This window comes from Microcaecilia unicolor, chromosome 3 (assembly GCF_901765095.1).
Source record: "Microcaecilia unicolor chromosome 3, aMicUni1.1, whole genome shotgun sequence".
Taxonomy (NCBI): Eukaryota; Metazoa; Chordata; class Amphibia; order Gymnophiona; family Siphonopidae; genus Microcaecilia; species Microcaecilia unicolor.
This window is the reverse complement of record NC_044033.1, coordinates 231,887,875-231,901,323: the sequence shown is the minus strand read 5'-3', so window position 1 is coordinate 231,901,323 and position 13,449 is coordinate 231,887,875. Positions and strand designations below refer to the sequence as shown.

The following is a 13,449-nucleotide window of genomic DNA, read 5'->3' as shown; positions in this document are numbered from 1 at the left end:
CACACTTCATCTCTCCAGAGGCAGCAGCATTGGGAAAACTGGAGGATCTAGTTGTGGGAGTGGTTGAAATAGTTTGTGAGGAGGAAAGAGGAGGAAGAGTGAATGAGATTCTGGAGTGTGTGTGTGTGTGTGGGGGGGGGGGGGGGGAAAGAGATGGATAAAAGTCTCACTGAGGGTCTGTGGTAAGGGTACATAGTTGATCAATGCTATTTTGGGCACTAAGCAAATGTCTAGAATACAGAACTTCAACAAAATCCCACAAGCTGGACAAGACCCAGCCTAGACTACACATATGCGCATGCTTGTCCCACTAGGTCCTATTTCAGGAAGGAAAAAGGCCTCAAAGAGCTCCTGGAAATTATATATCTAAAAGAGCTAACCAGATCAACTTGAAGAGAGGATCAAGTTGATCTGGTTAGCTCTTTTAGATATATATTATCCAGGAGCTCTTTGAGGCCTTTTTCCTTCCTGAAATAGGACCTAGTGGGGCAGGAAAGAGCATATGTGTAGTCTAGGCTGGGACTTGTCCAGCTTGTGGGATTTTAAGTTCCGTATTCTAGCGATTTGCTTTTCCCACCCCCAACTTTTTTGAACACTAAGCAAATGTACAAGAAATTTATGAGCAACAGTCTGTATGCTTCCCCCACTTGTATATTTTCTAACCCAAGGGATGCTGGCAAGATATTACACATAAGGGTTGAGCTGCCTGTTGGCACAATTCCCTTCAAATTTAACAGACTAGTACTAAATTTGTGATAAGGGAAAAATGCTGAAAAAAATAGACCCACCAAGGTTGAAAATGGCCCAGATCAGACCCAGGGATTTCAGAAAAATAAGCCAAAAACGGCCCAATGCTTTTCTATGTGAGAAGCAGCTCAACCTTCTGCACTATTGAAACTTTGATAGTTAAACACACAGTTACTGAAATGTTTCTTTCAAACTGTCCCTCCAAGAATGCTTAGGCACCACAACCAAAACTGAGACAGACATTATATTTTGGGTACTAATCAATTTGAAAGGTCCCTTACAGGTAAGAGAAAACACACCCTCACACAGAGGGACTGGAAAGAATTCCATGAGCCACGTGCTTTTCTCATTTGTCCTATACGTATTCACTTCCAAAGTTTTCAATATCATTGCACTCAAATATATACTAAAAAAAAACCTCACCCAAATTAGTAGCACTGCCAAAAATAAAAGGTATATGTAAAGAAACCCAACAAAATGAAAAACCTGTGGCACTTCCTTCTGAAGAATTATCATCTCAATTTACTTCTATTGTGTATCTTCTTTTTCTTAGATGTTTTAACTCTTTCCATTGGAGAATGTCCTAGATAACTAGAACAGGATAGAATCCCTCTCAAAAACATCAGGGTGACTTTTAGCAACAGTTATTCTCTCCACCCCAAGAGAACATCATATCATCCATGTGCCAGTACCCTAACAACTACAAATCATCATTTCAGATAAACATCTTTTTTTTTTTTAATCTAAAGCACTCTGACAAGTTGACTGAATTGTGCGTTTTTTGTTCCTCGCCTAGATAATAGGCGGATATAAATAAAATAATATAATAAAATATTACCCAGTTACAATAGAATCTTGTTTGAACTATCTTAGAAGGGGATGAAATGTCAGGGTATGATCCAGGAAAGGCCAATTACTTATTGTATTTGTTACATTTGTATCCCACATTTTCCCACCTATTTGCAGGCTCAATGTGGCTTACATAGTAACGGAGGGGCGTTCGCCGACTCCGGTGTGAACAAATACAAAGTGATGTTGTGGTAAGATTCCAGCTATAAAGCAACACACATGGATGCAAACTTACCCCAGGTCCAACTGAACAGACTGATCCAGTTCTTATTCCTGCCACCATCCCAGACCAGAATGTATAGGGTTTTTTTTTCTCCAATAAATCCTTATATGCATTAAAAGCAAAACCTAGTCAGTTGGACCTGAGGTGAAATGGCAACAGTAAGTGACACGTCAAGAAGTTTGCACTGCAGGCAGGAAAAGGTTGGCAGAGATACCAAAAATGTCTTGTCTTAAAAAAAAAAAAAGGCCAGGAGATAGGTAGGAGCCACACCCGCTGCATTTAAAACAAAAAAAAAAAAACCCAACTATGCAGACACCACATTAAAAAAACACACACACAAAACAGGCGTCCAGGCTCAAATGAGACGGGAGCAACTTGTCACTATTTCCTCCTCCCTTAGGAAAACTACCCTAACCATCCCAAGCTTTGCGCATGATAAACTGGCAATTACTTACTCTCTCCCACTAGCGCTTTCAGTCCTCCAGGCGCCATCTTCAACTTTCAGTAACTCCCCACACACACTTCCGGGTCTAGTGAGGAAGGCGGACCCCAACATAACTCCGATCCCTTTGACGTCACAGCCTCTCTCCTTCAGGTGAACGCGTAACGTTGGTGAAAAGAAAGGGGCGGGGCCTCTGAAGCTGGTAAACGTCATGAGGTAAACAGGACCTGGTGCCTGAGGGGGTGTGTCATAATAGAAGGTAAAGCAGGTTGCCTTAGGCGCTCTTGGCTCCAGAAAAAGGAGGACGGATTGAGCCAGCCAGGTTTTACTTCCATTGCTTTCCAAGCAATGGAAGTAAAACCCGGCTGGCTCAATTACTTCCATTGAAAGCAATGGAAGTAAAACCCGGCTGGCTCAATCCGTCCTCCTTTTTCTGGAGCCATATGGTAACTCTGAGTAGAAATATTAATGTTTGGCAAAGGGGGTTCATGTCATTTGTTCTATACGGTATCACTCATTCATTCAGTTAGGTGAGAGAGAATAGGTGTTCGGATTTTGCCAGTTGCTCCTGGTACAAAAAAGGGCTCCTTTTACAAAGCCATGAGCTGCAAAGTTACCCATTCCAAGAGGGAGACTTTTTGGCCAGTCCTGATTTTAAACTTACATCCCAAAGCAGTGTAGTACTTGTAGTCCATGATTCTATCTATTGAAATCAGTGCTGCAGATCCCATAATGCACTGGATGAAGTTGGCAGAAATCCAGGCCCGGCCAAAAAGTCTCCCTCCTGGAATGGGTAACTTGGCAGTTCTGAAGCCGTGCTAGCAGTTTTTTAGCACGCACTAAACGCTAGAGATGCCCATATATTCCTATGGGTGTCTCTAGCGTGCGCTAAAAACACAAAAGGTTAGCTCAAATTATCTGCAACAGATCCCATTTTATTCCTAGGGGCCCTGCTGCACATAGGCGCCCCGTATAAGAGGCTTGGGGAGGCTAAGCCTCCCCAGCCAAGCTCTGACCTTCCCCGCCTGCCTCCTCCCCACATGTAGCAAAATTGTATTTTCCGCTGCCGCTCACCCCCCTCTGAGCCCGCCCTCAGCTCCCCGACAGCCCTCCGTCCTTTCCGTGCCTGCCATGGCCGCCCAGCGTTTAAATGTTTTTATTTTAAGTTGCAGCGACGGCTCACCTCCAGCCTTTCCCTTCCCGCTCAATGTCCCGCCTTCTTCTGATGAAGTATTTCCTGTTTCCGCGAGGGCGGGACACTGAGCGAGAAGGGAAAGGCTGGAGGTGAGCCGTCGCTGTGACTTAAAATAAAAAGGTTTAAACACTGAGCAGCCACGGCAGCAACGGAGAGGAGGGCTGTCGGGGAGCTGAGGGCGGGCAGGTGGGGCTGGGGCAAGTCACTGGACATGGATGGACGGGGAGAACAATAGGAGGCAAAGGAGAATCAGACATGGATGGGAGGGGAGGGCAGAGAAGAGAGGAGAAATCGCTGGACATGGAGGGGAGGACAGGGCCAGAGGATAAATCACTGGACATGGAGGGGAGGGCAGGGGAGGGAAGACTAGAAGGAGATGCACATGGATGGAGGGGAGGGAAGAGATGAGAAATCTGGACATAGATGGAGTGGAGGGCAGGGAAGAGAGGAGAAATCGCTGGACATGGAGGGGAGGACAGGGGCAGAGGAGAAATCACTAGACATGGAGGGGAGGGCAGGGGAGAGAGGATAAATCGCTGGACATTGAGGAGAGGGCAGGGGAGAGGAGAATTGCTGAATTTGGATGGCTGGAGGGGGCAGGGGAGAGGAGATTTGCTAGATATGGATGAGGAGAGGGCAGGGGAGAGAGGAGAGTTGCTGGACATGGATGGATGGAGGGGAGGGAAGACTGGAAGGAGATGCACATGGACGGAGGGGAGGGAAGAGAGGAGAAATCTGGACATAGATGGAGTGGAGGGCAGGGAAGAGAGGAGAAATTTTGGACAAGAATAGAGGGAAGGAAAGACAAAGGAAGGAGATGCACATGGATGGAGGGGAAGGCAGAGAGGAGAAATGCTGGACATGGATGGAGGGGAGGGAAGTAGATGCACATGGATGGAGGGGAGTGAGGAGAAATGCTGGATATGGATGGAGGGGAAATTGCTGAATTTAAGGGCTGGATCGGAACACTTTGAAGGCAGATGCTGAAACTGGAGAAAGGATAGGGACAGGGCTACAGATGGTAGGCAGAACGCATTAGGACACAGGAAGATGGTGGACATGGTGAGAGAAAAAATATCAAATGGAATGAAGACACTGCATAAAACAGAAGACACTGGGACCAAAGTGAGTAGAAAAACTAAATGATCAGACAACAAAGGTAGAAAAAAGTATTTTATTCAGAATTTATTAATTGGAATATGTCAGCTTTTGGAACTGAAAGACAGACACCAGGAATGATTAAATGAACAATGGTTTTATACAGCCAGTGTGTTTTTTCTAGCAAAAAAGGTGCCGGTACTCAAATGCTAGGCCACCCTTCAGGGGTGGGATGATCACTGAGGGACCCACCCCACAATAGCCAGGCCCCCTGCAACCAGTCACAGAATCTACAACAAGGCAGATTTGGTGTGTAGAGCCTGAGCTCTTTCATTAAAACTTGGGGACCATGGGTCAATTTTAGCAAACAATGGAAAAGGTGCCGGTACTCAGTACCCCCAAGTACCCCCTCAAAAAAAGCCCTGTATACAGCACAAGTTAGATTTAAACTTTAGTTGGTAGGATAGAAGCGAGAGCTTCTATAAGTTTCAGTTGATATGCTGACCTTTATTAAACTTAACTGTTGAACTTGACATAATATGCATATAGTTGCAATGCTGTGAATGAAACGTAAAAAGTAATTGGAAAAACTGCATTAGTGTATAAATAAGAGGGTTATTGCAGTTCAGACACATTAATCAACTGTTTAACCAAGACTCGAAATGGCCGTGTTTCAGCCCTATGGCCTGCCTCAGGAGTCTATATAAAAAAACATAAAAAAAAATATATATATATAAATAAGGAAGTGACGTCAGAGCTCCGAATGGCTGCCTAGATCTTTAGCTCCCTCACCTCCTTGCTCAAAATTAGCATCCTTGGACATCATCTGCCACTTTTGTACCAGTAATTAGCAAATACAATCGTGTGTACCTTGGGCAATCATGAGTAAGCTGCCTTCATCTGGATGCAGAGACCCGGAGCGCCTTTCAACGCACCGGACGGGTAAGGCCTCTCAGCGCCATGGGTCTCCAGCCCTTCCTTCTCCCTCTGATTCGGACTCCGCAGTTTCAGTGGCTGACGCCGGTAAGTCGCAGTCTAAGCGCCTCTTGTCTAAATCACTGCAGCAGTGCTTGGTAAACATTCAGGCCGAAATTAAAGCTTCAAAAGAAGAAATTTTGAACAAGATGGATGTTCTGAGTGTCGACCTTAAAGAGCTGGGGGGGGGGCACGTGTAGGAGTTGGAGGCTCGTGCCCTGGATCACTCTGAACAAATATCTCATGCAGACTCGCGTTTGGTACGACTGAATGATCGGATGGAAGAGCTACAGTATAAGATGGGCGATCTGGAAAATCGTGGACGGAGGAAAAATCTGTGATTTCGGGGAGTCCCCAAGTCGGGGGACCTGGAGGATATCCCTGTTATAGTTAGAGCGCTATGTGAGCAGCTGCTGGGATATAGCGGGGATTCGGCCTCCATTACTTTTGAGAGAGCGCACCGGGCTCTTGGGAAGCCGCGGGAAAATCAACTTAGAGACATTGCGGTCCGCTTTGCTAATTTCTCTGATAAAAAAAACCTTCTTCAGAAAGCTCGGCTGTCTCCTACCTTGACGTTTAATGAAGCTAAGGTCTCTGTGTATCAAGACTTGTCTCAATTTACTCTATCTCAAAGGCGTGCTCTGAGACCGGCCCTGGACATTCTATCTAAAGGAAAAATTAACTATCGCTGGGCTTTTCCATTTGCCTTATGTTTTTCTATCCAGGGGAAAGCTTATAGACCTCGTCGGCTGGAGGCAGCTTGGAAAATGTTGTTGGACACAAAAATGACGGAGTCCCCAATGCCTAAACAATCCACGGCCCCGGTCACCAGGGTGAAGCTCCAGCAGTGGCAGAGGGTATCCCCGAAGAGAAAGAAAACTCCCCCTCTTGCCTCTAAAGAGGAGCTAAACAACTTCAGAAGAGACTGAAAGCCCTTCTGGCAAAAGAAACACACTCCAGAGTTTAGCTTGCCTCTTTTATAATAATACTAAAATTTATTACGAGTAAATAAATGATTACAATAAAAATTATTTTATCCCAGTGTTACAGAAAATTGAATTCTTATTTATATTAGTCTAAATTTCAGTATAAAAAAAATAAAATCTCTCTGGTCTTTCTGTGTATTTCCCTGGAAGCTTAACAAATCTGACTGCCAGAAGATGTGCTTGTCAGATTACTGAACCTTAATTTTGTCCAATCACTTAATGCCTTATATTTTCTGTCTTACTATCTGGTATTCTTCAACTCTGACCTCTAAGGTCACTTCAAATAATTCTGCTTCTTTGTTATTTTTCCCAATTATCCATCATTTGCCCTTTGTAACCTTCTTCCTCTCGAATATTTATCTCACTTATATTTGTCCTTCACGGAAAGAGTGTCTCTACATTATGTTCAGAGCCTTTTGAGGCTTGTTAAATTTATGGCCCATTATTTTAGGCCAAGCAAGCCTGTCTGTTTTGTCCCTGAAAAGGCCAAGAAGAAATAGGCTAGCTGTAGATCATAGATGAGGGAATAAGTTATACATACAAAGCTGGCTGATCTGCAAAACCAGACAACTCTATACTAAACACACAGCATCATCGTACCATCGTTTTTTTTTTTAGTCACTTCTGTCTCCTGAGGGCACATATCTGGCAAAAAATGCACAATAGTCTTTCATTAATCTTCTTCATTAGCAAACTAGGTGTCAAGGGAGTGAATGCAAACCCTAGAAAGAGGGTTCAAACTAGTTAGAGAGTGAGACTGCTGGGGGAGGGGGTGGGGGGGGATCCAAGCCTAAGCAAGGAGACTGCTTGGGGGGGGGGGGGGGGTGAGGCTTGGGGCATGAAGGAGCCTTGCATTTATGATGGAAAATTATACCCCAAAAAAATTACAAATAAAAGAGTGCAGAATTGTTAAAAAGTACAAAACATTTTTACTTTTTTTGTGCAGTATACCGGCAGGAGTACTATAATTAGAAATAACAGCAGAGTCTAGAAAAGGTATCTTAAAAATAGAGGAAAGGAAGGGCTCTATCCAGGAATCAGGGACCGTCCCTGGAACCAGACTATGATTAATTAATGAGAGAGCCAAGGGCATAAGTCCCAATACCAGTGCTCCTTGTGTCACCAACTTAACCCTCCATTGCTTCAGGTACAAACTTAAGGGTCCTTTCACTACTCATCACAGCTTAAAATGGCTTACTGCAGGGCGTGCTGAAAAATATTTTTCATTTTTTGTTGGAGGTGGCATAGAGTAGGCATTCCTGTGCTAATCAGTGTATCCACATTACTAGGGTTACCATATGTCCAGATTTACCCGGACATGTCCTCTTTTTGAGAACATATCCGGGCAACCGGGCTGGTTTTGCCAATCTGCCTGTTTGTCCAGATTTCTGACAAATCCGGACAAACAGGCAGATTACTAGCCTCCCCTCCCCTTACTTACTACTACCCTGGTGGTCAGGGCCGTGCCTAGGGTCTCTGGCGCCCCCTGCAGACTATCAGTTGGCGCCCCCCCCCCCCCCCCGTGAAAATGATCACTCACCACTTGCCACACTGACAGGAATTGTCAGCAATATTCATAGAAACAAATTGCTATACATTGCAAAATAAGATAGCAGATGTAAATTCTCAAAGTGGACATATTCCAAACACTAAAATGAAAATAAAATGATGTTTTTTTCTACCTTTGTTGTCTGGTGACTTTCTTTTTCTGATCATGCTGGCCCAGTATCTGATTCTGCTGCTATCTGTCCTCTTAACTCCGTTTCCAGGGCTTCCTTTCCATTTATTTCTTTCCTTTCCTCCTTTCTTCTTCATTTCTGGTCCTCAGCTTCTGCCTATTTTCTTCATCCATGTGCAGTTTTTCTCCTTTCTTCCTTTTCCCTCATTTCATCTCCTTCATCTCTCTTCCCTCCCCTCTATGTCCAGCAATTTCTCCTCTCTACCTGAGCCCTGCCCTCCCATCCATGCTTCTCTGTCCCCTGCCCCCTACATTCCTATCCAGCAATTCCCCTCTCTCCCTGAGCCCTGCCCTCCCATCCATGCTCCTCTGTCCCCTGCCCCCTCCATTCATCCATTTGAAAATTGTTCATTTTTAGTGGTACAGTGTGTTGTGGCTATCTATGTTCTATATCTTTATAGCTGGCTGGGTTCTTTTTTATTCTAATCCTATATTATTAAGAACCTATGATAATACTCTGTTCCCATTGTTAAGTAGTGGACTTGTTAGTGCCATTTGGCATTTTCCCTACTGGGAAGTTTGAGGTTCTGTTGATTAATATTTGTTAACCATTTTCAATTTGAAGGTAGAGGAAATTCTGGCAAGTCCAGTACATGTTACATACAGATTCAACCTGTTTTTGATTTTGATTGAATATCTTTATAGCAGCAATTCCAAAATGCTGAAGGTGTTTTTTTTTTCTCTGAACAGTATTAAATAGTGTTATTGCCTTCATTTTATTTTTTCTTTTAACAACAATGTCTTCCTTGGCTCGTCTCAGACTTCACATAAGGCCTCTCCCAAGGTATTCCGTGAGGTCCATATGTCATTTGTCTGATAGGAGAAAATGGTGATGGCCCTTGGGGAGAGGAATCACTTGTTCAGTGACACAGTTAACTAGCATCAGGTTGTGTGAGCTGACATTTTTCGCACTGTACTACTGGGTGGCCAAATAGCCCTTCTCCCCATAGCAAATTCTCAGGCTATTTTCTCAGTCAAAAGCAGACCATACTCTGCATAAGAGAGTACCAGAAAGATGTCTGAGCGAGAAATAACAGCTCTCTCCAGAGACAGTGAGAAAAAGAAAAAAGGTTTTGCAGCAGCATTAAAAATAGAACTAATAGGATAGTGAGAAATTTGTTTCTCAACCTGCAGCATGTACTCCTGGCTTCTCATGAGCTGTTCTATCACTGGAGGATAGTGAAACACCCAGCCCACTGATTGTCTGAACAAGTGTCTTCAAATTTCTGAAGTTTCTGCATGATAAAGCTAACTAGAATTAACCCTTATCAGAATCCAAAGCCAAATGTAAAGTCTTTTACAACCTGAGCAGCTTGAGAAAAGTGTATATGAAAATAAGTGCTACCAAAGGAATACAGAAGGTGCATGCATTTTATTCCAAGGAAATGTAAGTCTAGCACATAAAATATATTAGGGACAAAGGAATGAGACCGAAAAGAGAAAAAAAAATGAGTATTTTGCATTGAGTACTGCAAACATATTAAGTATGCTTTTCCTTTTCCTCCAGGGGGGTAAAATTCATTTGGGAATGTGTGAAAGGCAGCGCATCTTGGGCAGTTACGGCTGCATTATGGCTGATGAGATGGGTCTGGGGAAAACGCTGCAGTGCATTACCCTGCATGGAGCAGTGTTAGGCTTCTCTCCCACAAGATCCCATTCCCTTTCCTTTTCTTTTAAATTTAATTTACCTCCGTCCAGCAGCGCAGTGTCAGTGAAGGAGGCGGGCGGCGCTCCCGACGTTTCTAGCCTTCCTTTCGCTGTGTCCCGCCTTCTTCTGACGTCATTTCCTTGACGTCAGAAGAAGGCGGGGCACTGAGCGAAAGGAAGGCTAGAAACGTCGGGAGCGTCGCCCGCCTCCTTCACTGACGCTGCGCTGCTGGACGGAGGTAAACTTAAAAGAAAAACAAAAAGAAAAGGGATTTTGCGGGAAAGAAGAGGGCGGGCAGTTCGGCAATGGGAGCGGGAGGGCGGGGTAAGCATGGTGCGGAGGCGCCCCCCAGAGGATGGCGCCCCCCTGCCGTGCTTACCCCGCTTACCGTGTTGGCACGGCCCTGCTGGTGGTCTAGTGACCTCTTCCGCTTTCGGGGCAGGAAAGAGCCCCCTCTTTCCTGCCCGGAGCACTGCCCTGCATGCATCCTTCCTGTTCGTGATCTCGGCACTGATTCAAAATGTCCGCCAAGAGTTGAAGTGACCTTGCGAGACTTCAACTCTCGGCAACCATTTTGAATACATCCTGCACAGGGCTACATGCACGGTGCAGGACGTAAGGCTTCAAAACCAGCTGATCTTCTTCACATGGACTTCGTTGAATGAAGGCGCCGGAGTCTACTAACTCCGGCGCTGAAGCAGACTCTTCGGCTGGCGGGGTTTGGAGCCAGCAAACAAGGTACGTCATGCGGCGGCGGGGCGGGCGGCAATAGCGGGGGAGGGTTGGTGGCGGGAGGGGGAGGGAGGTTCAAGAGGGTCACGGCAGGGGGCCAGGGCCAAATCTACGGGGACCCAGGCCCCAAGTACCTACACCACTGATGCTAACTGATTAGCACAGGATTCTGCGTGAGCCCTTACTACCTACAAAATAGGTCATTCTTTGTAATGGCAACATTAGTGCATGAACTAAATATTCAATTGGAGGATGAGATTCCACTAAGGGCTATACCAACTCAGATATGAGGAAAACTCAATAAATAGTAAGCAAAACCAAGTATAGGAGGCAAGTGGATTATATACAAGGAGGAAAAAGCCTGAAGAAGCTCCTTTCCATACACCTTTGTGTTAAAGGAGATGGACTGCTTCATCATAGGCAAAAAAAACCCTCCTGTGTTATGGAAAACAGCCTACACAGACTAGTTTCAAACGTTTAAATGTTAGCTTAGGCTGTTGAATCGCCGTTCTTCTCTCATATTATTTCAGGTTGTTCAATGACCATGGTCAACGTTGGCCATCGTTTCGTCAATGCTGTGTCAGAACCACCAGTCACAGCTAATTGACACACAGGTGTATGGAAAGGAGCTTCTTGAGGCTTTTTCCTCCTTGTATATAATCCACTTTCCTCCTATACTTGGTTTTGCTTACTATTTATTGAGTTTTCCTCATATCTGATTTGGTATAAACATTAGTGCATGGCTATTAATAGGAAAAAAGAGAGTTCAAAATGGCCGCCGAGTGAATCAGACGTGTTTTTGAGCTGTCGCAAAATTTTCCTTGTATTTGAAGTTATTCCTAATAGAAGGGGAAGAGCCGCTGCCCTAGCCTCTCAACGGCAGAACCCCCCAACTCCTATCGGCCCGATTTATACTTTTTTTGCAGAGGACCCCTGATCCTACAACGTCAGTGAGCGGCCCGCGGACAGTCTCCGAGGTAGTTGAAGGCCTACTGGAGAGTCCTGGGCTTGAAGTTACGTTGAGCCCTGACGATAGAGCACCTCCTTCTCCGCCTCAGCCATGTGGAACTAGCTCTCCATATCTGGCGTCTCCAAATCTGAACTCCGAAGTGGTCACAGAAGTAGGAAGATGAGAGGCAATATTAGATCAAGCAGAAGCTATGTTAACCACGGCGGTCGAAACAGCAACGGCGGAGGAAAATGCCTCAATTTTGGCTGGTATTCCTATACAGCAAACAGAGGTAGAAACTATTTCATTTGCAATGTTACAGACTGCTAAACCTCCCGAAGTGACATTAGATAGTCTTTGGACTTTGATTGTTGATTTGGGGAAGACGTTAATCCCCCAGATTCAAAAGATAAAACAAGATTTTGGACAAGTAGAAGAGAAAGTTAAACTATTGAATTTACAAGTCCAAAAACAAGAGAAGGATATTCAACAAGTCCAAGATGTACAAAATGTTATGCTTAAGGACTTAACAAATTTAAGACGGAAGACAGAAATTTTGGAGAATTATTCTAGAAATAATAATTTACGATTTACAAAATTTCCTTATTTATCTGTGGCTCCAAGAGAGATGTTAAAATCTTATTTTAAATAAATTATCCAGATAGGGGAGGAAAGTATTCCCCCTTTGCTCAAGTCTACTACCTACCTCCCAGAAATGTACCAACACAGGAAAATCAACCCTTAGATGTAACGGCTTTACTAGAAACTTCAGATATTGAACAAATAGTACCAGCTACTTTGATAGCGACGGTAGCTTTAATGCCGGACAAAATATGGATATTAAAAATGTTTTACAAAAATTGAGAAAAATGATTTAAGGGATTAAAGATCTCGGTTTATCCAGATATCTCGAGGGAGACCCAAATATGCCAGAAAAGATTTATTCAAAAGAAACAAGAAACGATTCAATTGGGAGCAACTTTCTTTCTTAAATTTCCCTGCAAATGTTTAGTTAACTTCCATTCTGAAAAATTTATATTTTATGATCCCTCCCAATTGGAGTAATTTATTACAGCGAGAAGAAGCTCCAATGATAAGTAGCTCTTGAAATATTATATATAGGATCAAGCGCATGATCGTTAACTATCTTTAATTATATAATGTTTATTCTTTAATGATGACATTTTGAACTCCATCTGTGGACTTATGTTTGGTTAATAGAGAAAAAGATATATGTTTTATTATAATTTCTAGAGATGTTAATTAAGGTTCTTTAACCAACTTTCTGGACAAGTATGATATGCTTGTATATATTGATAAATTTAATAAATAAGAAAGAAAAAAAAGAAAATTGGTCATTTTCCGGCTGTGAAAAAATGGCTGTAGCGCATGGGAAAAAAATGTGTAAGGGCATGTTAAGGCCACTTTTTACTGCAACTTAGTAAAAGAAGCCCTTAGCTGAAGATGAGTAGGCTACTGAACAGGCATGAGATGTACTGAAAATAAATAAATACCTGACTGCTGCCCATCATGTACTGGCACAGAAGGAAAGGGAGAAGCTCTGTGGTGGGAAAAGCAATCATTTGCATGCACTCATCTGTTAATATACGGGTAAATGGAAGAATACGTCCAAATTTCACAAGTTTATTAATAAACTCTTAGCACACCCAGAAAATGATGTTGCTTTCTCAAGGGGGACCATATTTAATTACCATATTTAATTGATGAGAAACATGGAAGGAGGGCATCATATTTAAAGTTTGATCCAAGGTACTGAGAAATCATTGGCTGAAGCTCTCAGTTTTTCTCTCTCTCTCTCTCTCTCTGTAATATTTGTCTGTTGCATACCTCCACCTTGTACAAAGCT

General features: G+C 43.7%; 1 protein-coding gene across 2 annotated transcripts in view; it reads right to left on the bottom strand.

Moving 5' to 3' along the window:
- STXBP2 (syntaxin binding protein 2) overlaps window positions 1-2,353 on the bottom strand; it is a 165,695-nt gene extending 163,342 nt beyond the window's left edge. Inside the window, exon 1 of one of the 2 annotated variants that reach the window (XM_030197557.1) lies at window positions 2,275-2,353. In XM_030197557.1, coding sequence (XP_030053417.1) covers window positions 2,275-2,311 — 37 coding nt within the window. In that variant the 5' untranslated portion in view covers window positions 2,312-2,353. The remainder of the gene's footprint in view (window positions 1-2,274) is intronic. The other variant, XM_030197556.1, reaches the window with a different exon arrangement.
- Window positions 2,354-13,449: the final 11,096 nt, after the last annotated feature.